At 37.5% G+C, this 24,846-nt stretch overlaps 1 protein-coding gene across 6 annotated transcripts in view; it reads right to left on the bottom strand.

Annotated features, from left to right (window-relative positions):
• LOC139446229 (endosome/lysosome-associated apoptosis and autophagy regulator family member 2-like) overlaps positions 1-24,846 on the bottom strand; it is a 63,422-nt gene that overhangs the window by 37,795 nt on the left and 781 nt on the right. For 5 of the 6 annotated variants that reach the window (XM_071227577.1, XM_071227581.1, XM_071227579.1 and 2 more), the window contains exons 2-3: positions 12,006-12,129; positions 8,182-8,383 (exon numbers count right to left, since the gene is read on the bottom strand). In XM_071227577.1, the coding sequence (XP_071083678.1) occupies positions 8,182-8,383; positions 12,006-12,129 (326 nt within the window). Of the gene's footprint in view, positions 1-8,181; positions 8,384-12,005; positions 12,130-17,183; positions 17,286-24,846 lie in introns of those variants that run through there. The other variant, XM_071227576.1, reaches the window with a different exon arrangement.

Below are 24,846 nucleotides of genomic sequence, written 5' to 3' on the forward strand. Positions count from 1 at the left end.
GGAAAGCCCAAAGTGATGCAGGTCTCAGACGTTTAACACTTCGGTGAAACCCACGAGCACGGGTATGGTGCTGACAAACCTAGAAACATAATTGGGGAGAACCGGGATTCGAACCCACAATCCTAGGTTTCTGGCATAGCCAAGGGACACATCTCTGCACAGCCAATCACTGCACCTCAGACGACTAGGCCACCCGTGCCCCTGGGCAGGAAAGTGACTAGATCAAACATTACAATATTGATATGAAATCTTATATTACACAGTACAATTCTCTCATCTAAAACATTTTTTCCGGATGCTGATTTTTGGCAGGCTAGACTTGCTTTTCATAATCTAGATTGACTTTGGTTTTCTGAAATACATATGTTCGAGTCATGGTGCAGGACTAACGTTCATTTGACAACATTAAATAGTAAACCTTTCGTCACAACATAAAGCATGACATCTCATGATATTCCACCTTCCTTGTGTCCTGAATAAAGAGGCCACCTGTTACCGAGGCAATTGTTTCCAGCTTGTCTGTTAACGACACCTAACTTGATAACATACATTTAATCTCACATGATACTGCAGAATATGCCCTTCTCTTGTTAAAGACTCAGTTCAAACAATTTCAATATTCCGAGTGTTCCTTAAATTTGAAAAGAATCAAATTATAATTTGTTCAAGGTCGCTCAAATGTTGAAGTAAAAAGAAAACATTATTAGTACAAAACATGGAAAAATTCATATTTTCTATGCAGTAGTTTTCAAGTTATAGGTCACACAAAAAATGTCCTCGGAAGGACAGAATTCCTTGGTAAACTATTATAAAGGCAACCTGTACAAATAACTTTTGAGATTACTAGCTCACACTTAGTGCTCAGCACCCGTTTTCAGTACAATTTAGTGTTATTATAAGGACTATTATAAGCTGAACTTATTAGACTGAGCAGAATTTTATTAGGCTTGGGTTTTTGCCTAGCAGGTAAAGTCACAGACTGTGTAGGTCAATAAACAATGAATTCCAAATGTTCCAGTCTCTACAACCAATAAATGACATCATGTAAATTGGCTCCGCAGCTAGTCTGTATCCACACACAAGTCCCCATGTTGGCAATTACTTGTTTGTCATTATCGTGTGCCTATATTTTCAACTCATAATTACCATCATCATCCCCGTCCCTTCAGCGCTAATGGCTCATACAGCCATGTATCCAGGCAATTGTCAGACAAAGGAGACCCAGTACAACAATACACCAGACATCCATACAATTCAGGATCAGGATCAGATCAACAAGTGTTAACAAACGATGCAAATTCTTCAGCCTCTACAAAATATGTTCCTAATACAACAAAACAGTAATGTTCACCGCCAAATGAACCCTACAAGCATTTTCTCTGATGTAATCATCACTAGCATGTGTTGTCTACAACATAACAATGCACACATACACTATTATCACCTACTCTATGAGATGATTAGTCAATTACTCAAAAAATCAATTTCTACATCGAACATATTCAACAAGAATTTCTACATATGTCTAAAGAGCTACATGTCTCAGATCTGCTACAATGGAACAGCCGCTTACAAGGTAGAAAATTTGGCTCTATAAGCTTCCTGCTAACTACAAATACATATTCTTGTTTGGTAACTTGTATAAACCACATGAAAATAGCTGCCATCCTGATGGCCTGAAATAGTGCGACTGAAAGCAATCAGTGAGATGTTGTAAACACATGAGGATGATGGGCTATAAATCAATAGGACAAGATTCCCAGCGGGACACTCTGATACAATGACACTTTGTCCATGACAGTTATGTCTGTAACTGGCTTTGTTGTCTTTAGTCAGGCAAATCAGAAGCGGACAGGGTTTGTACATATTGAAATTACTGTTCCTTGTATACAGTACTTACAAAACATGCTTCACAGTGGATAACTATCTACAGTTTTCAATCACTACATCTGTGTCTATTGTCAGTATTGAGTGTCGCAGATTTTGCAAATTGACAGTAGACATGAAAATATACTCAAATTACTTTTTCTTGTTAAAGGATATTAATGATGAATGGTCTTACATGAGTAGATAACGAGCAGTTGTAATTTACAAAGATTGCCACCTTCCCATTGCATTGAGATTGATGAATTACCCTTTTCAGTTTCTGAATCCCAAGGTTTAATTAGTGTATAATATCATGAATATTGTGCATTAAGCATGTTCATATGTATTTGTTCACTTTCCTTGAGTGCAAGTACATTTGCCACAGGCTTCATAAAAAACATCACCAAAGTATAAGAAAAAATATTTCAGTTTGTTCCCTTTAGGCATCAGGATGCCGTTGTACGAAGCAATCTTAGCGCGTCGTAACTCCCATACCTTAACATAGTCTTATCACAGTCATAGTGCTAAGGTTGTTTTGTACAACGGCACCCAGGAATTCATTTAATTGGGCCATTACAATTTTAACAGTGCCACTGGAACTTTAATCCCTGGAAGAAGGCCAAAATCATGAAGCATACAAGCGACCAAATATATCAATTGTTGTGGCATCATGTCCTGCCACCAAGTTAATAAAGGTATTAGAAAAACTGCCAGTATGATAAGCTATACAATGGCAGTAACAGCAGCTTGGAGTATACCATGTCATATACCCTGGGGTCTATAAATCATGATGCTGGCACCTATCAGCATAACACAGATGTGTGGGTTGTGAGAGAACAAGAGAACAAAACAAGTTGACCATCATGATCATGCAAGCTGAATTTCAGAAAGTTTAATCTAAACAAAATAGTTTTGGTCCAGAGTTCACAGTTTGGGGAGGAAACTTACAAATAATTTTGTATCATAAAATTTTATACTGCTGTATACTGACACATTGTAATATTAGAGTCAAATATTCTAAAGTAAACAGCCATCAGGAGATGACATATCCCTCAAATCTGCATCTTCCCCAGGCAAGAGAGTTAACTGACTCTAAAAGTCCAGTTTCCACCCTTGCCGAACTTGGTTTTTCACCAGTTATGTCCCTTCTAAGCCTCTCCTATGGACCAATCAGATTCCACCTCTCGTATCACTCGCATTAGCTTCAAACAAAATGGCGGCATGCAGTCAGGACGATCTGATCGATAATCAAGATCTATATCGTGATAAAACGGGTCTTACATCGCAAAATGCATCAAATCATGTGAGCACCTTGATTAAAAACATGAAAAGATTTGGAATATATCTGCTGACAGCAAGTTGGTAGAGCACATGCACTGCAAATCCTGCAATTGACCGAAATCTGCACGCCAGTTTATGAACTGGATTTCAATTGGATACCTTGTGTCCTTTAAAATGGACATGCTGATCGCTACATTTTTCCTTTTTTTTTCAAATCAGGGGCAAGCAATTTCTAGTAACAATTTCTAGAGTCACACAAATTAGAATCCCACACATTCAGGGATGCAACTTGGCACAAGCTTAATAGCAACTGTCAGTTTGTCTAATGTTAAAAGTATCCCAAGGACAGTAGAATTTCAGGTTTTTAGGTGTCCTATGTTATCACTATTGGGGCTAGTAAATGTTTCAGTTGAGTTGCATTCCTGCATGTCTGTAACACATTTCAGAGTGACCCCTGTGTACACCGACCAGCTGTCATGTCACATGATCAAGAGATAAGCCTCCTTCTTGGACTAGCATGGCCTCTCCAGACTGACCCACAAGTGACACAGACACTAATTAACACAGCGGTAATTTGGTCAGATCAAGATGACAAGGGATACTTAGAACAACTTTCTCCAACATTGAATACCTCATCCAGACAGCTGCTGACCAGTCCTATTGATTTTCACTTGTGAATATTCTCCCCTACAACATGTACAAAGATGAGATTTCCAAACCCATCAATTTATGTAAATTTGTACTAATGACTCATATCACATCAAAATTGACAATGATAACCAAAGAGACAGTGCTACGACTTGAATGTTTCTGATAACATGGCTGACACAGTATGGCTAGTGAGTGACCATATTATTCCCAAAATAAAGGAAATGACCACTGGGTGTGATCAATGAAATTGGATCAAAATGCTTTGCAGGCTATTGTGAAATCATCAGTTACCATGACGTCACAATCAAATGATGTCACTACTCTCAATGACACTGCACCTGGTCAGCTGAACTTTTTACACTTAAGACACTGGTTGTTCCTGTTACAAACTGAACAAATTGGAAGAATGATGTCGGATGACAAACACAGTCTCACCCTTGTGTCGTATCATATGAAACATATCAACACTAGTCAATAAAGGTTTCTCTCCTCGGCAAGTCTTTGAATATTAAACTCTTATCAACTTGTGATATTATATATCTCAATAGACATTCTGGTGAGATTCTCCATATATTTTTCAATTTGGCCACATTAAATTTATCATTTCAGTTTTAATCCAAATATTCAAACTGTAAAGCATTTGACAATTCAGTTAATTAGGCCACATTAAATTAATCATTTCAGTTTAATCCAAATATTCAAACTGTAAGGCATTTGTCAATTCAATTAATTAGGCCACATTAAATTAATCATTTCAGTTTTAATCCAAATATTCAAACTGTAAGGCATTTGACAATTCAGTTAATTAGGCCACATTAAATTAATCATTTCAGTTTTAATCCAAATATTCAAACTGTAAGGCATTTGACAATTCAATTAATTAGGCCACATTAGATTAATGTTTCGTAATAATATTTCATTATTTGGGCAGAGATGATAATATTAATTAATTTATTATGTGTACTGTGGAAAGAATTGGTATGCCATTGTGTAATTAAAACCCAGAGTTAAGATAATCATGAAAGGTCATCAGTTATGTAAACATCACTTCCAGGTTTCATGACACAGGCTCTTTACTCTTGGTGTGACCATGGCAACACTTATCTCACTGTTATGCCTATGAATATAACCAAATTAACATACAGAAACAAAAACAATTCACAACAACTGAATAACTCACAGAATGTATTCTATATTCACATATCCAAAGGTGACTTAAGGTGATAAAAGTACCGTGATCTCACTAAGCCTAAGAATAAACAATCACGTAATAACCTGATCAAGTGAGCGAGTATGGTTTTACACTACTTTTAGCAATATTCCAGCAACATCACAGTGAGGGACACCAGAAACAGCCCCTTATAACCTGATCATGAATGTTAGACATGGAATCATAGTCTCCTAACCACATTGAACTACGACACACCCCTTAATATAGACAGAGTTATAGCAAGAACATCTGCTCCATCACTGCCTACAAGTGATAACAGCATGGATAGTTATATTCTCTTATGAAAACAATAATTAACAACAAAAACAAAACAAATTTTTAAAAAACAAAACATACACAAATATCAAAAACCTCTAAAATAATCACAACGTGTGCCAGTAGTAACTGATGATAGATTCTTGTTGCTGTTGAATGAAAAATATTTCATTATTTTTTTTAATTTATGGTTTGTGCATAAACGTAGGTAAGTTGACATAAATGTGTGTTGCTCATTTTGTTTTAACCTGTCATTGAACTGTTTGGGTCCATTAATTCAATGGGTTACAGATGAAGTCTAATTCAGTTAAATTAAGTGTATGATACAACCATATTCGACGTATTAACCGCCCAGAGTGCTCTCAAAATTAGAAATAAGGGGCTCTTATTAGAATATTATTTTGGCAAGAGAAAAAACAGAGATGAAAGATCGTAAATTTCGTGGTTTATGCTGACAGCCTGAAATTTTTGTATACGACAGATATATTTTTCCAGAATTCAATTGCCCATAATTAAGGGTGTACATTGATCAATCGGAAGGGGTGCTAATTGGGACTGTTCCGAAGCCAATATCAATGTGGGCGCTTATTGCATAAAATACGGTATTAGTAATAAACAAATTCATGTTCATTAATCAGAGAAAGGGTATGCACATGGTCTCTGTTAAGTTATTAGCTTAAATGTTACTTTATGTAAGAATATTGGTTGTTTTTTAATTCCACTAAAATAGTGTTGTCAGGCAAAAAAATATATATTCAAAATAGGTTCATATTATTTTCTATTTCATGGATTTGTATCACTAAATGTTTGAAATTCCTCTAAATCAGAGAAGTCAGACAAATAAAAATAAACTTAATCTTTTTTTACAAATTTTTACTTTTGTATGCATTTATATTTCATATTCCTCCAAAAAAGAGTTGTCAGGCAAACAAGTATCAATTGAAAATAAGTTCATATCATTTTTCTCTCAATACATTTTATTCTGGAGCTCTGGGTAACATTGCCCCAGTCAGTAGCCATCAACACTGTAGTAACAGATGTGACTGACGTCTTGCATTTCAGTTGCCAACAACATGTGACCATGTGTCATGATGGGATGGAGCCTGCAGAATGGTGTCATGTCACGCTGTACTGTAGGGACATCATGGTTAGAAAACTCGTGAACCAGTTAATCGTCCTATGGAAACTGTCATATTTAATTAACCGTTTTAATGAAATATTCACAATGTCTACAGTAGTAGTCTGTCCAAAGAGAACAGTTCGCCAATAATTCCTAACCAACCTCCATTAGATGTTCTGCATGAACTAATCTTTTATTATATCATTAACAGACTGTTGCAAACTGTGGATTTATAACTATTTTATAGTGAATACTTCAGATTGTCACAATATTATTATTGATTTCATAGCGAGTGAGTGAGTGAGTGAGTGAGTGAGTGAGCACTGTAACACTGTATCAATATTACAGATTTTTCAAGCCTATAAATTATCAAGTCTGGACCAGAGATGCAACTGTTTGCCGTCAAAATGATCCATTGTGAAGTCTTGCTAGTATCCATGGCAACATCAAATCATGTGAACACTAATCAATAATCCTTTTATTTCTTCATTATATGTTTTCATGTCATCAGAAGACAACATTATGACATTTTTCAAAATGCTCGAAGAGGTTGCAGACTGCCACTGAGAAGTGACTTCACCATGTTCATAGGGAAAATCATCAATATTTTGGCAACACAAAGACTGCATAAATACAATGGAGCATCGTTGTGATGCAGATGAGACCTCAGCTAAAAACAAGTCAACTTAATTAAATGCATCAGGGTATGTTCTATACATAGGGAAAATATCAGGCAAGAATCTTTCACTGGCTTTCAACAGAAACTGGACTGTCTGCCTTGTCTAGTGGATAGAGATAGAGAGTGGAGGATCGGTGGTTCGATACCCTGTCCGTATCATACCAAAAGACATTAACAGATGGTACTTGATGTTACTCTGCCTGGCACTCGGCAGTAAGGGATGAACCAAGGGCTGGTCGGAGTGGAGTCAGTATGCCGCGTCTATGTTGGGTATCCATGTTAAACTGTGGTATGGAATGTCAGTGGGCGAGCCTAGTAACCGGAATAAGTTCGGACGAGTAGAAGCACTTGGGGGTCTTAAGACCTCCCCATCTTTATCCATTCAACTATGGGGTTATGATGTTCATGCTTAATTTTGACACTGAATAACATTATTATTCCCTATATTATAGTTTCATGACCAGAGAATCTACCCAAGTGTCTCTTGTCATCAACACATGTGGATAAAAATAAAAACCTCACATGACCTCACAAGAGGGTGAGATTCTATTTATCATTCAAATCATTCTTCCAACTCTTTCAGTTTGTAAACAATTATAATGAGAGTACAAAGAACTGCTAACTGAGAGATTTGTGATGTCATTTGATTGTGACATCACGGTTACCGATGACATCACAACTAGTGATGGGTATTGGCCTGACTTTCATATTGCAATTTATTGTAATAATGATTTATGTATCGCAATACGTACCACAATATATTGCATGCATTCTTTCATCTGTATTTTGTTATGAACCTGAATAAAAATAGCCCAAATGACTTAAAGTTGGGCCCATACATCGGACCTCCTCTGCACATTTTTGACAACTTCATAGTCATCTTCATTTTGTTCGATGTTGCTATGGTCACATACTCATGCTAAATAGACAGTATATAAAGGAACATGGGCACGAATAGTTTCCCTTTTTTTTATTACCGGAATCAATGTCACTTATGTAAACTTTGCCAACAAAGGAGATATTGCTTGATCTCACCCAAGCCACATCTCCCGTGAAAGTCAGTTTCAGATGACAGATAGACTCTCCTGCACTGCCTACCTGCTGCAGTTGACATCGCGCTTGTGGCTTCTCCACATGAAGCCTCCACCGAAGGCCTCGGATGAGATGGTGAACCCTAAAGGGAGGTTGTCCCAGTCGTCAAAGCGGACCCCACCTCCCAGAGAGTACGTGCCGGCAGGGCAGGGGTGACACTCCTGGTCCCCCTGGATGTCCAGAAACTGACCTGCATTGCATGTGAATGCTGAAACAAGGAGAAGACATGATTATACTTCTGGCTTAATATTCCCAATAACCATCAAGAAGACTAAGTCAGCAATATACCCCATCTTTTCCAATATATGCATAAAAAACACAAAACATATATCATATACCTAATAATACGAAAAAAAGTTAATTCTACAGCTTGTGAGTACAACTGACTGTAACATTGACGACTAAACCAAACGATTATCTCTCATTTCATTTACTGCCTTAAATACCATCCAGAGACGTGAATAAATAATGGTACTTTTCAAATGACAGCTTTTCATTTGATATTTTCAAAACTCTAAATCATTATTGCATAACAAAAAAGCCAAATAGCAGCGTTTGAAATTGGCACAATTCCTGTAGTCCTTACCAAACTGCCCAATAGTAATGGTATCCTAAGGACTAGTAAAAATTGGCCCATTTTAAGGGTTTTGCTATATGTCATCATTAGAAGGACAAGTGGACAAAAGCTGTTAGTAATGTCTCTAACCCTGAATAGTCAAATGACACCTGAACAAATATATGATCACAATGATACTGTGCTTGTTTTAAATACACACTGCACGATGCACAGCTTCCCACTCTGTCTGGGTACAATGTCATACAATCAACCAAGTCTCCAAGCTTGACCACTTAATCCATTTATTTGCCTCTGAAAACAAGCATAGGTTGCTGGAGGCCTATTTTAACTTTCGACAGGGTTGTACGAAGTATGATGTCTTATGTGCTTACAAAGTTTGAATCTTTGTCAAACTTGTTATTGCCTCTGAAAAGCAAAATCTGAAAATTTTAAATCACCTTAATTAGTAAATAGCAAAATGCATAAGTTCAGCACTTGCCTGATGTGCATATGAAGGTCAACAAAGAAATGAGAAACAGTTCATGAGTTACACTCTGGGAACGATCCCTCATTTGAACTGAAGTCAACTCTTTGCCTTGGGAAATGGAAATGACACAAATAAATTGAAAAAATATTGAATAGCAAAAGGCACCAGTTCAGAACATGCCTGATGTATATACAAAGTTTCATGAAGAATTATAGAATGATTTAGGAGTTATACTTCAGGAAAAAATTATGGACGGATGGACATTTCCATATCCCCCTCAAAACTCAGTTTGGGCAGGGGATAACAAGTTTCCAACAGTTGCTCAGTGGCAGTATACACCATACTACAGTGTACAACAGTATACAGTAAATGTTGATATACTCTGTCATTATATAACATGTGTTGCTGAAGACCTATTCTACCCCGGAATCTTCACTGGGGGCCCGGACTAGTGAATAGGTGAGCTTACAATATTAAACAATTTGTATTTACTGGACTCTAGCTTCAGACTAGTGGCTTAAGTTTCAGACTGCAAAGTTAAACTAATTTGGGCCCAAGATAAAATTGCTGATTGTCATACCGTCTTTAAAATTACACATATACTAAAATCTGGATAGTGCGAATGGTACTGTTCCAGTGAAAACATCTTCATTTTCACATTCTCAGATTAACAAAGCATTGATTTCTATCAAAACTTTTGTAGATACAGATTAACAAAGCTTGTACTAAAGACGTTTGGATTAACAAAGTATCACTCTATTCAGCAATATTCAGAGAAGGGTATATTGAAGTTGTTAGAACTAAGATTTTAATTAGTTGAAGATAAAACCAGTAGCATTCTGTTATTTCTTTTTGCTAATTCATAAAAAAACTCAGCTGAAAGTATTTTGACTACCATGACTACCGTAAACTAATTTCGTTTTAATTTTTGTATGTGTTTTGGGCTCTGAGGGTTTGATCAAAACTATTTATATTGTACTACTCTAGTTAAAAAAAATAACTCCTCCAATCCCAATGTGTCAAGTGTTAAACAAAGACTACTGAAATAATACATGGATGGTGCCTTGGTACTTCAACCATTCAAAATTTAATGACGAAGCACATGACTCACAATGACAGAAGACAAAAACTTCACGACATGACAACAACTCTAGGAATTGGAAGGGAAAACAATGAATAAATAAACTTACTTAGTATGAAGGACACATCTACTCTTAAGCTGACAATTGTGGCTTGATGAATTTCTTAAAGTCTGAGGTTACAGCAAGTGTGTTCACAATAGCAGATCAATGGCTGAATAATGCTGAAAGTTGGTCAACAAGAACACTGATGACTTTCCTTGGTAACTGACAGCAAAACAGAGCTTGAAAACTGTCCAGGGTGCCGTTGTACAAAGCGATCTTAGCGCTAAGGTGATCTCATACTTTAACATGGACTTACGATCATCGTAGCGCTAAGGTTGTTTTGTACAACGGCACCCTGGAATGTTAGCTCTCGGTGAAATATTTGGAGGACTAAGGAGTCCAGCTGTTCACTTCCAACTCTTCAACCAGACTTAAATTGATAAAGGAAGTCATACAGGATTAGAAATGCCTTCCATGTAAGTTCCAATGGCAATTTTAAAATGACAGCCTGTGCCCAAACTTGAGTCTACTAGTATGAACATGGCTCTTAACATAATTTTCAGTACATTTTAGTGTTTTTATGGAGTTTTATAAGCTGAGATTACTAAACTCAACAATCTTATAAGACACAGGCTTCGGAATATAGGCAAAAGTCGCAGACTGAGATGATAATATAAGGTTTAAAAAATGTTCCTGGTGCCTTAAGAGCACACTTTACAATTACATATTGTAAATGTATGAAATGATTTTGTTTGTTGTTTAAAGCCGTACTCAGCAATATTCCCGCAATATGGCGGAGGACTGTTAATATTCAAGTCTGGACCAGACAATCCAGTGATTGATATCATGAGCATAGATCTATACAGTTGGGATACGATGATATGCATCAACCAAGTCAGTGAGCCTGACCACCCAATCTCGTTATGACAAGCATCAATTCTAACCCGGATCTTCATTTATTAAATTCCATTATTGCAAATATAAAGTGGCACAGCTGAAAATCACTGACTAAAATTCAAATTGTTACACATACAGCATTAAAGATCAATAAAAGACTAAATTCCCTGTCAAGCTGGATCATTCAGCACTGTATATAATAGAGAGCTTTGGTATTACTGTGGTGAATGTGTTTCAATTACCTGTGCCTAACATATGATAGAAATTGAGTTCTCATCTATTACAATGAAAATATTATCATATAAAAAAAAATTCATTATTTTCAAGCTTTTTTTTTTGCTTTTTTTTTAAAAAGCATGTAAATTCCCTTATTTTAATGTGCCAATTTTGATAATTGACAAAACCATGGTCTAGAATAATAATATTTACTGTGCAAAGTTAACAGGTTTTAACATTGTTCCTACTGTGTGAAGCCTAGTGGGGATACCTCAAGAGGTTTGTTGTTGCTTAGCAATATGATGGCACCTTGTAAACAATCAAGTCCAAACCAGACCAGACAAACCAGTGATTATATTATGAGCAATGTCCCATCAGGGTACCATGACAAATAACAACCAAGTCACTGAGCCTGACCATCCTTCGTCCAGTATATCACTGGGAAATCCCAAAGAGGATAATAGGTCTTCAGCACCCAAAAGTTTTGCTGAAAATAAGTATTGGGAGGGAGTTGACAGTGGTACTGATGCTGTGACTGGATAATACTTACTGCAGTCTTTCCCCCTCACCGGGGCATTGGGAGCTCCCCCTGTACACTTGTTGTGTTCCGGCACGGACACCCTCCATCTCATCCCCTCACTGTCACACTCCGTGTACTCATAGTGGAAGTCTTTCTGTGGGACAAGCACAAACACTTCATCAGAAGGAACCAAACATAAATTGTATTCTTAGGAGAGAATAAACGTACTGTCTTGTCTATGTAGATCAGGATTATCTTACATTTAATCACACCAAATTTAATTCAGTTCTACATTGCTCATTGTGATGTAAAAGATAGATATCACAATCAGATATATAGCAAAGTGTCTAATCTCAAGATCTCTGTTGTACCTTTAAACTTTAAATAATATACACTCTTTAAGTCAAATGTGATAATGTTTTCTGGCCAAAATGTTTTGCCCCTTATAGCAAAGCATCAAATCTCAAGATCTTTGTTGTCTCTAAAACTTTAAATATCCTCTTTATGTCAAATGCCATGGTTTCTGCCCAAAACGTATTGCCACATACACTTGTAGCAGTATCCCAATAATATCAAGGTGACTGGTTCCTAAGACAGCACCAGGCAAACCAGAGACTAAACATCAGAGACTAAACATCAGAGACTAAACATGCTAAACATCTTCTTAAACTACCTGTGAAGATCCGGGGTAGAATAGGTCTTCAGCAACACATGCTTGCCGTAAAAGGCGACTAACGGGATCGGATGGTCAGGCTCGCTGACTTGGTTGATGCATGTCATCGATCCCCATTGCGTGGATTGATGCTCATGATATTAATCCCTGGATTGTCTGGTCCAGACTGGATTATTTACAGACCGCCGTCATATAGCTGGAATATTGCTGAGTGCGGCGTTAAACAACAAACCAACCAACCAATCTTCTTAAACAGTGACTAATTAGGTCAGAGCATGCATGGCTCGGGATTTCCCAGGTTTTGTTTGGGAAAGGTGTATTGTTTTCAAATCGTGTTTCTATGTTTGGTCAAAAGGTATACACTTCATAGATTTCTGTTACACATTGCAAGATATCTTTAGCAGGTCTGATATAAACTTTACCTGTATCTTGAATATGATCAAAGGTAACATCATGATGTGTATTAGACTGGGCTTGTGCCAGTTTTGTAGCACTGGCTTACTGAGATTCCACAGATTAACATGGATATCCCACTCAGACACAACCGGACCTCATTTAATCCCCTTAATACCAAGCACAAGACAGGGTAAAAAGTATCATCCTTTAACATTTTCGGCATGACGTGGCCAGAGGATCTAACCAGGTTTTCCTGTCTAGAGGCAGATGCTCACCCAACTAAACGGAGAGTATCAAATGTATCACTACAACATATTTGCCAGGTTTTATTAACCAAGTCCCAAGTTCCCCCACCACGGCAGCAGTCTGTTAATCATGATTCCAATGATGTTAATTTCCTGTCTGCATGGTGATAGAGGAAGCGCTTTCGATGGAGTTGTATTCAGAGATATCCTAGGGGAAGTTCAGGTACTGGGAATTAAAACAGGTGGTCACACATGTTCTCAGGTCCATACTGGCTGACACACACTGCACAAGGCTACGGGGAATTTCTTGAGCCACTGAGTACTTACTCCTATGTTATCATTCACATTGTGGTATTGATCATTTTTTGCTGGTATTCCGAGTATTTGTACTCCCTTGGATCCAGTCTGTGGAGTATTTTTAGACCAAACAGTAGACATTGTTCAGAACAAATTTCTGATTATAAATTATAATAGTTTCTCATTTCCATCTGTGAGTTTTCCATCTTATCTCACTCCAAGAGTGATTAAAGTTTTGCACCTGTTCTAGCAATATTCCTGCAATATCAGCGTTAGAAACTAACAGTTTTCGTCCACTAGTAATGATAACAAAACCCTTAAAAATGGCAAATTTCTACTTGTCCTTAGGATGCCTTTACCACTGGGCAGTTTGGCAAGGACTACAGGACTAGTGCCAATTTGTAACGCTGAAAATCATGGCAGTTTCACACATTGCACCATGTGGGGAATCAAACCAGGGCCTTCAGCCTGACAAGTGAGTGTCAAAACCTCTAGGCTACAGCCCCATGAATTAATGTGCTCCCCCAGTGTCAAATGTTACATACTCAAAAAAACTGAGAAATATTGGTATGCAAGTTGAAAAGATTGCACTGGGTACAAGGTTGGATCCAGCATTCTTAAAAGGGAGGGGTCGTAAAATATCAAAATCCTCTCTCAGATAATTATGCTGCCTGCAACATACTACATTTGGATTTCAAGGGGGGGGGGAGTCGGGCCCCCTGGACCACCCCTCGGGATCCACCTATCTGGTACATTACACATAATGTTGTCATCTTACACTAATCTTTTCTGAACTTTAGCATGAGTATTTATATGCCAACTCAAACCTAACCATTTGTAACCATGGCAACTGGTTTATCAGTGTTAGAAACTAACAAGGTCAAGGGGTCCTTGTCATAACCCTTACCATAATAACCCAAAGGTATAGGGGTCCCTTGATTCAAATACCATACAAATCCAGGAGCCCCTTCATTTCGAACATTGGTAATGTGATATTTTTGTCATATCTTATTTAACTATAGAGCTTATGTGGAGCTCTGTCTGCATCTACATCACCAGCATTACTAGTCATTAAAGGAGCAACAATACTGACACCTCCCCTGGGTCTCATAACATCCACTTGGTCTACACTTGTGGATATCAGTTTTATTACTAAGCTCCCAGCAGAGCATCTTAGTTAGTTACCATGGTTACAAAGAGTTGAAATTGAGATAAACAGTCATTACCACATCAATAATTGTCGTAATTATTGGTGAATTATTGGCTTCTGAAACATAAAAGTTGAACTGAACAGTTACAATTCATATCATCATTAGTCTGCAAATCCATCTACTGGGAAAATCTAATAACTCAGCCTGTGCCTAAAAGTGTCTCTTGGCATCATTTTTAGTTGATTTTTAGTTAATCAATTACTTTTACAAGATTCAGGCTTCAGACTAGTGGCTAAAGTAACAGACAGACATGAGAAAAAAAACCAGTCTGCGATTTCAGCCATTAATCTAAAGCCAGTAAACTTACATTTTGTTCGACAAGACTGGATGATACTGGACCATATACTACATGAATTAAGGCTAAATGGTCAGGTGAGGTGAAATGAGTGAGTGAGTGAGTATGGTTTTACGCCGCTCTTAGCAATATTCCAGCAATATCATGGCGGGGAACACCAGAAATGGGCTTCACACATTGTACCCATGTCGGGAATCGAACCCAGGTCTTCGGCATGACAGGCGAACGCTTTAACCACTAGGCTACCCGACCGCCCCTGAGGTGAAATGAGGTTTAACATTGCATTCAATATTATTGCACTTATATAACAACGTGCATGTGTGCTTGCATGTCTGAGTATGTGCCTGTGTGTTAGTACGCTTGTGCTAGCCCACACTGAGATACCATGCCAAAACCAACTGACCAGTCCTTGTTTCAGCCCCTTATGTCAAGTGCCAGGCAGAGTAACAAAAAGTACCATCTTTCAACATCTTTCAACGAGGACGGGGTTTGAACCTCCAACCTTTCGCTCTCCGGGCAGACGCTCAACTACTAGACCACGAAGGTGGTCTACTAAGGCTTATAAAGAAGAAAGAGACATCAAGAACATGCAAGGTGCATACTTAGTTTCAGGTTCCTCATATGGCGGACGAGCTTGCAAAATATTTAATGATATGATGGCATTTCTTTAGAATTTTTTGTTTCATCCTTATCATTTGCCATTTGTTTCTTTGCCCAATTACTGCTGGGCCGTCATGGCCATACTTTGCCAATGTCATGAGAAATATGCCTCTTGAGATAACATTGACTGCTATTGTCGACATGAACCAATCACTGAGCTCGATATAAAATGTTTTGTCGAGTTACCTGAGAGCGTTTCTCTGGCACTGCATTGTGTATAATTATTTCTTATACAGCATACAGGGAACAAAACAGCATAGGCCATCATGGTCCTTCCGTATTTTCAATGTGCACCATCTAAAAATTGAAAGTCCCAATGATGTGGCCTAGAATGAAGCCTGACCATATTTATATATAGCTTTTTACAGTCCCTTGAAATTATTAATGAACCAAGAGCTACATGCAATATTCAAGGCAAGTGTTAAGAGCACAAGCCACTGTTTAGCCAATAAGTCAACACATTGCAGCTTGCATGTTAAAACCAAGAACATATACACTTTTTACCATGCTCTTACTCTTAGGTCATACAATCCCACATGACACAAGACGTGAAACCGAGACACTGACCAGATGCTAAATTGCTCTTGTCTACAAGAAGCACCTGTCGGAACCCCAGCCATAACTATCAGATTCCCAGTCTCAACACTACCAAAGCCATGCCTGTGTCTGGGATTTATCTAGGATTCCAAAGTAAGTGCCCTTGACTGTCACAGTGGAAACAAATCTTCAACATTGGGATTTGCTTTTTATTTTTTATTTTCCTAAATTCAAAGGTATTTCAACATTGTATCTTAAGGCTGCATTCAATGCAATAATGTAAAACTAAGCATGTAAGAAATTAAGGGGTATCTTTGGGTCATTGAGCATGTTGAGGTTTGTTCTTAGAGTATTTGAATCTAGGGATCTCCTAAACCTTTGATCTTTAACTTTAGGGTAATGACAAAGACCCTTTACCATGTGTAGTTTCAGGTCTAATTTGTACCACTGCTAAGCATTAAAGTCTCTTTACTGGTCCTGATATTAGTGAAATACAAGTCATATCTGTGTGGCCATAACATAAGTTATAAAAATGATAACTACAGTAAGCATTGGGAAGCCATTTGTGAATTTGTACCAACATTTGCTACAGACTTGGTACCCAATATCAACCTCAGCAGGTCAAGAAAAATATTTTATATTTTCACAAGTCCGCAAAACGGATCTGCCATGGAACTACCTAATGGTCAAAATTGTAGTACACAACAAAATGTCACCAGTCTCCAATTCATTAATTGATTTCAAACCTGCACCTGTATCTGGAACGGAACATAGCCAAGGTTACAACCGATAATGAATTCACAACGCCATACACCATGAACACATCATTACATTTTAACAAACACAAATCACAATGCAGAACATGAAAGACGTTGAAGCATCAGACATACTCACTGTATTACATTCGTCCAGACAACTAACCACACTAAATCCCACGATATGAAGAATCAACAGAAAGGGTAATGCTTCAGCCATTGCTTCACCACTTGCCACGTGCACTACACCATGCCAAATACCAGCTCGTCGTTTAAGTCAGTATGATTTGTTAATTATTCATCCAAGAGAAGCAGTACAATTGGAGACAGCAGTATGGCACGCTGGAGATCCTGGGAAACCTTCTGACCTACTTACTGGGTCTATAGATTTATCTTTGGCTGAACATATTGTGTTTCACAAGTCCAAGTTACACTTTGATACAACACAACTGTTGCAATTTCAGCACCAATAATGGTCAATTAAAACATAGATCAAAAGTCCAAGGCTGCCTAGCCGGTAGATTGGGTAATAATAATACCTAGGGAAATAGTGATGTATATTGATTGACTGGTTAATTGTTATTTGCAGTACATTTGTATAATCCATGATGTATGGATACAATCTAGTTAACTGGTATTTAAGTTTGAATACTCCTCTTTTTTGCTTAGCGCATATTAGTAACATGTTCATGAGCATGATGAGTGAATGTTGTTTTCAGCGATTCAGCAAAATAACAGCAATATCAGTGGAGCCTAGGGCTGGGACAAGTCCTAATTTACTACCTGGGTACACACACCCCTTTTACAAGACCCTGCCCGGGTACCCACTGTTGGTGTCAAGAGATGTACAAAATGTCCGATTGGGAATAGTTTGACCATGTTGACAGTAGCCCGAGCAAAATGTATAAAACTATCTGGTAATGCATATACACTTATGTTGACAGAAGTTTTATCTTTATTCAAACATATATGTTATAAGAAATGCGTTCATAGTCATGAAGAAATGTGAACATTAGTGACTTGTGTAACCATGTAGTTAATACTAGTTATAGTGAATTTTTGTCATGAAACTATATTAAGTGAATAACCACAGGTTCGGGTAGTCCTGTGGGTACCTGGGTCCTTCTCAGGACCCACCGGAACCGACGACCCGAATTACCCGTCTCAACCCTAGTGGAGCCTGTAATTAATCAAGTTTAGACAAGTGACTGATAGCATGAACATCATTCCAAACAAACAAATTGTTGAATACCATCAATAAGTCACACACTGAAAACACACATTCTCTACCAAGACAAGAACCAGATGCCGAGGACCAGTTCTTCATTTGCATCTCCATGGGTCAACCATGATACAAAGATACATGTTCAGAGATGACTAGTAAATTACAAAGGTTTCAGCACAGGCTGTATTCACCATTTGATACAAGGGGAGAAAGTGAATGAGAGCACCATGCCTCATACAGGCACAGAATATGAAATGGTGCATTCAAATTAACCCTTATGGTGCACCTTCAAACTGCATAAATCGTACATGGTCTCCTCATCGTAATTACTGCAAGATCATAGATTGGTTACATAGGAAGTAGCTTCAGTTATTCACTCTTTACAATTCGGAAGAAAACATTCGGAAAGTTACACAAGTGATCGTCTTCTCTGAGTAACATAGATACGTAAATGGTTTGAACTTGTCTACTCCAAATGGCAATCGATTTCGGCCACGTAACGTGTGCAACACACATGGAATACGTCACCAAAGAAAGATACCAAACAGAGAAAAATCATGTTCTTTTTCAAATCAAATGATGACAGTAGTAGACCAGACGATGGATATAGTGATCCTGAATCAGTGATTCTAGTCAGGAAGGAACCAAGAAATTTCATAGGAAATCACAGACAACATAATGGACAAGGGCCCATTGAACATGTTGAAAGTAAGTAACAGGGCCCCGAGCCCCATTTACCATGTTTACATTCTTTTCTTGCATAAACTTTCAACTATGTTTTGACCCTAGCAAGCTGCCTGCTTATATTCCTTGTATTACTTGTACTAGATTCCTGAAGGATGCTAGGGCAGCATACAGTAAAGCAACCAGTAATTCAGATCTGGTACAGGTATACCAATTAAATGGTTCATGATACACAGCGTGATACTTTATTTGCTCTTTTTTTGCATGAAATTCTCAATGATCCATGTGGCCTGGCTGAGAAAAGGTACTTGCTGTCAACCAGCTTGTGCTAAAATCTCATGACAGGTTACTCCAGGCTTGTTCTTGTCATGCTAATGAAATTATGTTAAAAGATTGATTTCATTATGGCATTTCCGTAACGCTAGCCACAGTAGTTATCATCTTGTATCTTGAAATATTAGTTTAAATCGATACAGACTTAAACATGAATCAATATATAGGTAGTCATATCTTCCATTACATCGGCTGGTGAATACAGTCGTGCCTCGTTTATACGGACACTTGCGTCATTTCACAATTCGTCCGTATAAACGAATTTCCATATAACTGAAACCAGCTTCTTACTGGAAGAGTTACTTCCCTTCAATTATGCAACTCATGACAGATGACAAAGTCTGTCATGGAAGTTTGAACTGTCACCAATTGTCGATTTTCCTATGGTATGTCCAAATTCAGTGCCATACTTACAGGCCATACTTACACAACTTTGACCTCTGACCTCCACAGACGCCATATTTATCAAAGGGGATTACATGTACAATAAACAAGCTCGTCTCAAACGTAACTCAGTGTCACTTGGTTAATTGACTTCTCACGAATCAAAGGATTACCACCAGCGGAAGTGTATTGTCCGGATAAGTGAGACAATTTTGTGTGCATTTCAGTGTTTTGTGTATAAAAATGACTGTCCGGTTCCGGAAACTGAATTTCCGGATATACGGGTAAATTTATATAGTAATTATTTCGTTTTGAATGAAAATCGTCCGGGAACCGAGGTTTCCGGATATCTGAAGTCCGTATAAGCGGGGCATGACTGTAATCTCAATGCATCAGTGAAGCATAACACCCATACCTGCCTACTACCTAATTCTTTATCCTCTAATTTATCAAACCATTATACTTAACTGGAAACAGTCAATTGTACGGGAGAACATGCAATGGGAGTAGTCTCAAAGAAATTAGCTTCATTTGGTATGTAAATAATGATAACATATACACAGGTAACAATCAAAATTGAATTTTGAATTTTCATCTTATCTGAACTATTTCTTTCACATGGGGAAGATCGCTTCACAAAAACAACTGCCTGATACCTTTCCTGCATTTTAGAGTGCGGCGTTAAACAACAAACAAACAATAATCCTGCATTTTAAATAAAGTGGTAGATTTTCCATAAATATTGACGCATACATATAAATTGATGCATTTTTCCAGTGTTTTGCCGACAGTGTGTACAATTCATTGATTTAACCAAGGATCTGTTCCTGTCTGTAAACATTTCACCATCATTCACCATGTTCCTATAGTCGTCTATGCCTGGGGACTCAGCAAGAACTACTCTTCAGTTGGGATATCAATAAACATATGGGTTATTGATTATTAGAAATGTTGACAAGCTTACAGCAGAATTTACCAGACAAGGAGTTCGCCCAAGTTCTTGAAGACCATAACAACCATAGTGAAGGGGTAATTCAAAATTCTAGGCCTGACATTGATTGGCCTTGGAAAGAATCTGTAAAATATACTACAATTCTCCAACATCATAGGCCATTTGAAAATATTACCAAACCAGATGAGCTCTCTACTCATATATTATCCCAGTCAGACACTTATCCCATATTTGATTCTGAATTCCTCATGCAGTGATTTACTAGCCCAAAGAGTGGTAACATTTAAGGTCACCTCTAAAATGCTGAAATACCACTTGCCCTCTAGATACCTTTAACATTAGACCAACTGACAAATGCTGGCAGGGCATTGCTAAATAGCATCCCTGTCATATGGGACGTCTAAACAACAATAGTATCAAGATCCAGTCTGTCTCCAGGTTACTAAGGGCAATTGATAATGTTTCTCGTATATTAGAGTGAGTGAGTTTAAGTCACTTTGAATGTGTTGAACATGAATTCATTTATATCACAGCTTATCAGCTTGGGGTGGTCAAAAGGGTGCATACTTGTTGGGGGTGTCAAGATTCACTGATGTTTTGATGCATTGCAAATTTACACCCGGCAATACGATACTTTTCAAACATTTAATAGAGAAAGTGTAATCTAAAGAACTTTGAACAGGTTTGATTCAAACACTTTTCTGTGCAAACCCTGCACAGCAGAACAAGATTTTTTATATTCTTCTCAATCTGAATCAGTCCAAAGTCATGATTGATCATCAATGTACATGACAAAAGACAACTGACTGACTGGATCATTTTCTGTTTTTGCTATTTTAGCCACTAATCTGAAGCCAGAGTCTAGTAACATTTTGTTTGGTCTAGTATACTCGGCTTATGGCCATGATAACAGTCCACATATCAATACTAAAGTCTAAACAAAATTACACCAAGAGACAAGTTCGGGCTAGTCGATGCAGATGTTTTTAGCACAAACTGCTGTATTTTTTAAATCTAGGCACCCTTATTCTAAAATTATTAAAACTAGCATTATGACAGGAACCTCTTGAATTTTATTCAAACACTTCAAATGAATGCTAAACATAAACTGACTCACAATCTCAAATTTTCAGCTGATGCTGCAGGGACATATTTCATTATCATACCTCCATGACAGAATAATGAGATCTGATTGGTTTACATGATTTCTAAGCGCAGGGTTAGAAATTGGCACTAGTCCTGTAGTCCTTACCAAACTGCCCAATAGTAAAGGTATCCTAAGGACTAGTACTAGTAGATATTGCCCTATTTTAAGAGTTTTGCTATATGTTATCATTATAAGGACTAGCGGACAAAAACTGAACGTTTCTAACTTCGCAGCGGGACAATAAATCCTTTATACCTGGCCTCAAATGAGACAGGCTGCACATGGATTTCTGAGAGGAGAATAAATCCCTTATACCCCGCTTTGAAGCAAAAAGCTGCACGCTTTCTCCTCCTCGAGTCAATGAAAGTCATATAACATAGAATAAGTTAACCTCAGCTCACTCTAACAGCTGTTAATTCTTTAACAATGTCACACTAAAACATGTCCATACTAGATACATTCGTTGTAGCAGTATTACGTTGGGTACATATGGTTTTAAGTGTCCCTTGTTATACAACTCAACGGATGTGGCTTAATGCATCCCCCGGTTTAATATCACTCGCCTCTGGGAACATAAAACCACATGCATCCCTCGTTATACTGCTACAACTGATATTATACACACAACAACCATGTCTACAAGCCAGGAGTTGGCCCCAGCACTGATGATGCACATGAATATGGACAGCTGAGCATGTAACATGTGTCAGGGAACAATTCAAAACTTTGATCTTGGACATAATCAACAGGTCTGCAAGTTTTCACGCCAACAAAATCAACTTTTCAGGGAACTTATAGTTCAAATAAATAAATAAATAAATAACCGTGCCATTTGTCAAATTACTATAAAAATATGCATCACTAATCATTGGTAAAATGAGATAAAACACAAGACTGTTCCATTATACTGAGCTAGGGTAGACCTTAATATGTTTAATACAGCTATACATGACCATGCTGAACATGCTGAACACTGTGATCATGATGAAATCACCTACTGCTACAACGGATCAGCCCAACAGTGGTCACTGTCCAGAGCTGAGCAATACCTCAGGATCAATGTATAATATTAACACTATGGCCATTATCGTGATTATGAAATTGGACTCATTCAAGGAAACCAGAGAGTTTTGTTTTGATATGAAACTGAACTCATTAAATGAAACCAAAGATGACAAACAACAATCTAGAACTAGAAGGCTTCCACAGATGTCTTCATGCGAATGTCTTCAGATTTGTTGAAATTGTAAAGAAGATTGAGAAAGTGGAGCAGACCAAGATCTCCCAAATGTCTTTGGTGCCCTGCCTCTTCCCTGAAAGCACACCTATTGGGAAATTGATAATCATCTCTGCAGACTGAAGGATTAGCTGGTCATTGGACCTAAGACCCCACTTCAGTATTTCGATGCTGTTGGAAAACTTGTTGAAACTGGTCGAATAAATAGAAAACTGTGAATGTGCAAAGACGTTTATCTTCTGGATAACTATTATCATTGTTATGATTTTATGAAATACCCTAGTTTAAACTCTGAACATGACATGAACATATGAATACAGATTTATAGAATATTGATGTTTAATGAAATATCACATGAAATAGTAATGTTAAGTTTAAATGTTTGATGCAACTAAACTATATGTGTCTAGTCAACTACCTTGTTTGGGTGAATCTATTTTACTGAAAAGGTATGAGCCTATGGATTAGTAATCTACTCAACCATAACCTATGACAAGCTGTCTGATAAATGAGGAGATACCATTCACGGTGTCTCATAAATGGGATTCGTGAAAAATGAAAGAACACCATCAACAGTCTCTCTGTTAAGATAACAATTAGTCAATCAAGTAATTCCACTAGAAGCTGTCAAATGGATCAGTGCAAGGACACTTATAAAACATGTCATGATGTTGTAGCACATCCCAAATCATTTTAAGTATAATAGGCCAATAGTGCATTTTGTTCTGGACAGTGAAAAGTCTTAGTTTCAAAAGCGATTGTATGGATAACTACAGTTTAATCAAGGAAAGTCACTTTGATTTCTCAGTACCAATGAATGAGAATATATAAAAATAGGCACATGATCATAAGAAAATGATACCAGTCGTTCATTTGAGGAAAAATAAGACAGCACTCTAAACAAACACTACACTTCCAATTCCAGGCAATCGAAGATGTTGCAAAACTTCCATATGTGGTTTAACTTATCTCCTGAAATACTGGGATCATTGTGACGCCAAAGCAAGTATGTCGCGTCCAGTTGTAAATTGATGAATAATGATTGTAACAGCTGAGTAATAGTTCACATTTTGTGTGGCAACACTTAAACAGCAGTCAACGGACAACCAATTCAAAAGCAGCAATGTAAATTGGGATAAAGATGCGTAATTATGAACAATGGGTTACAAAATGCCAAAGTGGACCAAATGAAATTTGGAAGGACTGCATGAACATGAAGAATGTAACTTACTCTGCTATAATGTCCAACTGCTTCTATCTGTGTATGGTGCCTTGGTTTTTTATGCAGTAGTCTCATGGTCACTATATCATGTACATTGTTTTAGGGCTAGTGACCTATTTGAAACAATAGCCCTTTAGATATAGCCGAAATTCATTACCTTCTCAAATATCAACACACAATAGCCTACAATATGTACTAAGAATCACATATATGAGAGTCTTTCTGCCCTTCATCAGGTGAAAGAAGTTGTTATCCACAATATTCCTTGTCAAAAATATGATATGTGTCTCGAACATGTGCTTTGAAATGTTGTTTTGTGAATCATGAAAGTGACATTGTATATACCTGATCAAAATTATTTTTGCTGCTTCATCAGATGAACATATAATTAATGGTCAGCAGTGTTCAAATTTAGGCCTTTTAAGAGGGGGTCCATGAGGTTTGCTCCTATACTGTTTGAATCTAGGGATCCCTAAATTGTTACTGTTACCATTAAGGTTATGATAAGGACCTCATCACTTTCATACTTAATTTCAAATATTGGTTGGCAATGGAAATTAGGGTGCTACTAGATAAGAGAAACAGTGACCAACAGTATTTTTAGAAGTCCTTCTAATA

This window comes from Haliotis cracherodii, unplaced genomic scaffold, assembly GCF_022045235.1.
Source record: "Haliotis cracherodii isolate W230 unplaced genomic scaffold, xgHalCrac1.p SCAF_6, whole genome shotgun sequence".
Classification (NCBI taxonomy): domain Eukaryota; kingdom Metazoa; phylum Mollusca; class Gastropoda; order Lepetellida; family Haliotidae; genus Haliotis; species Haliotis cracherodii.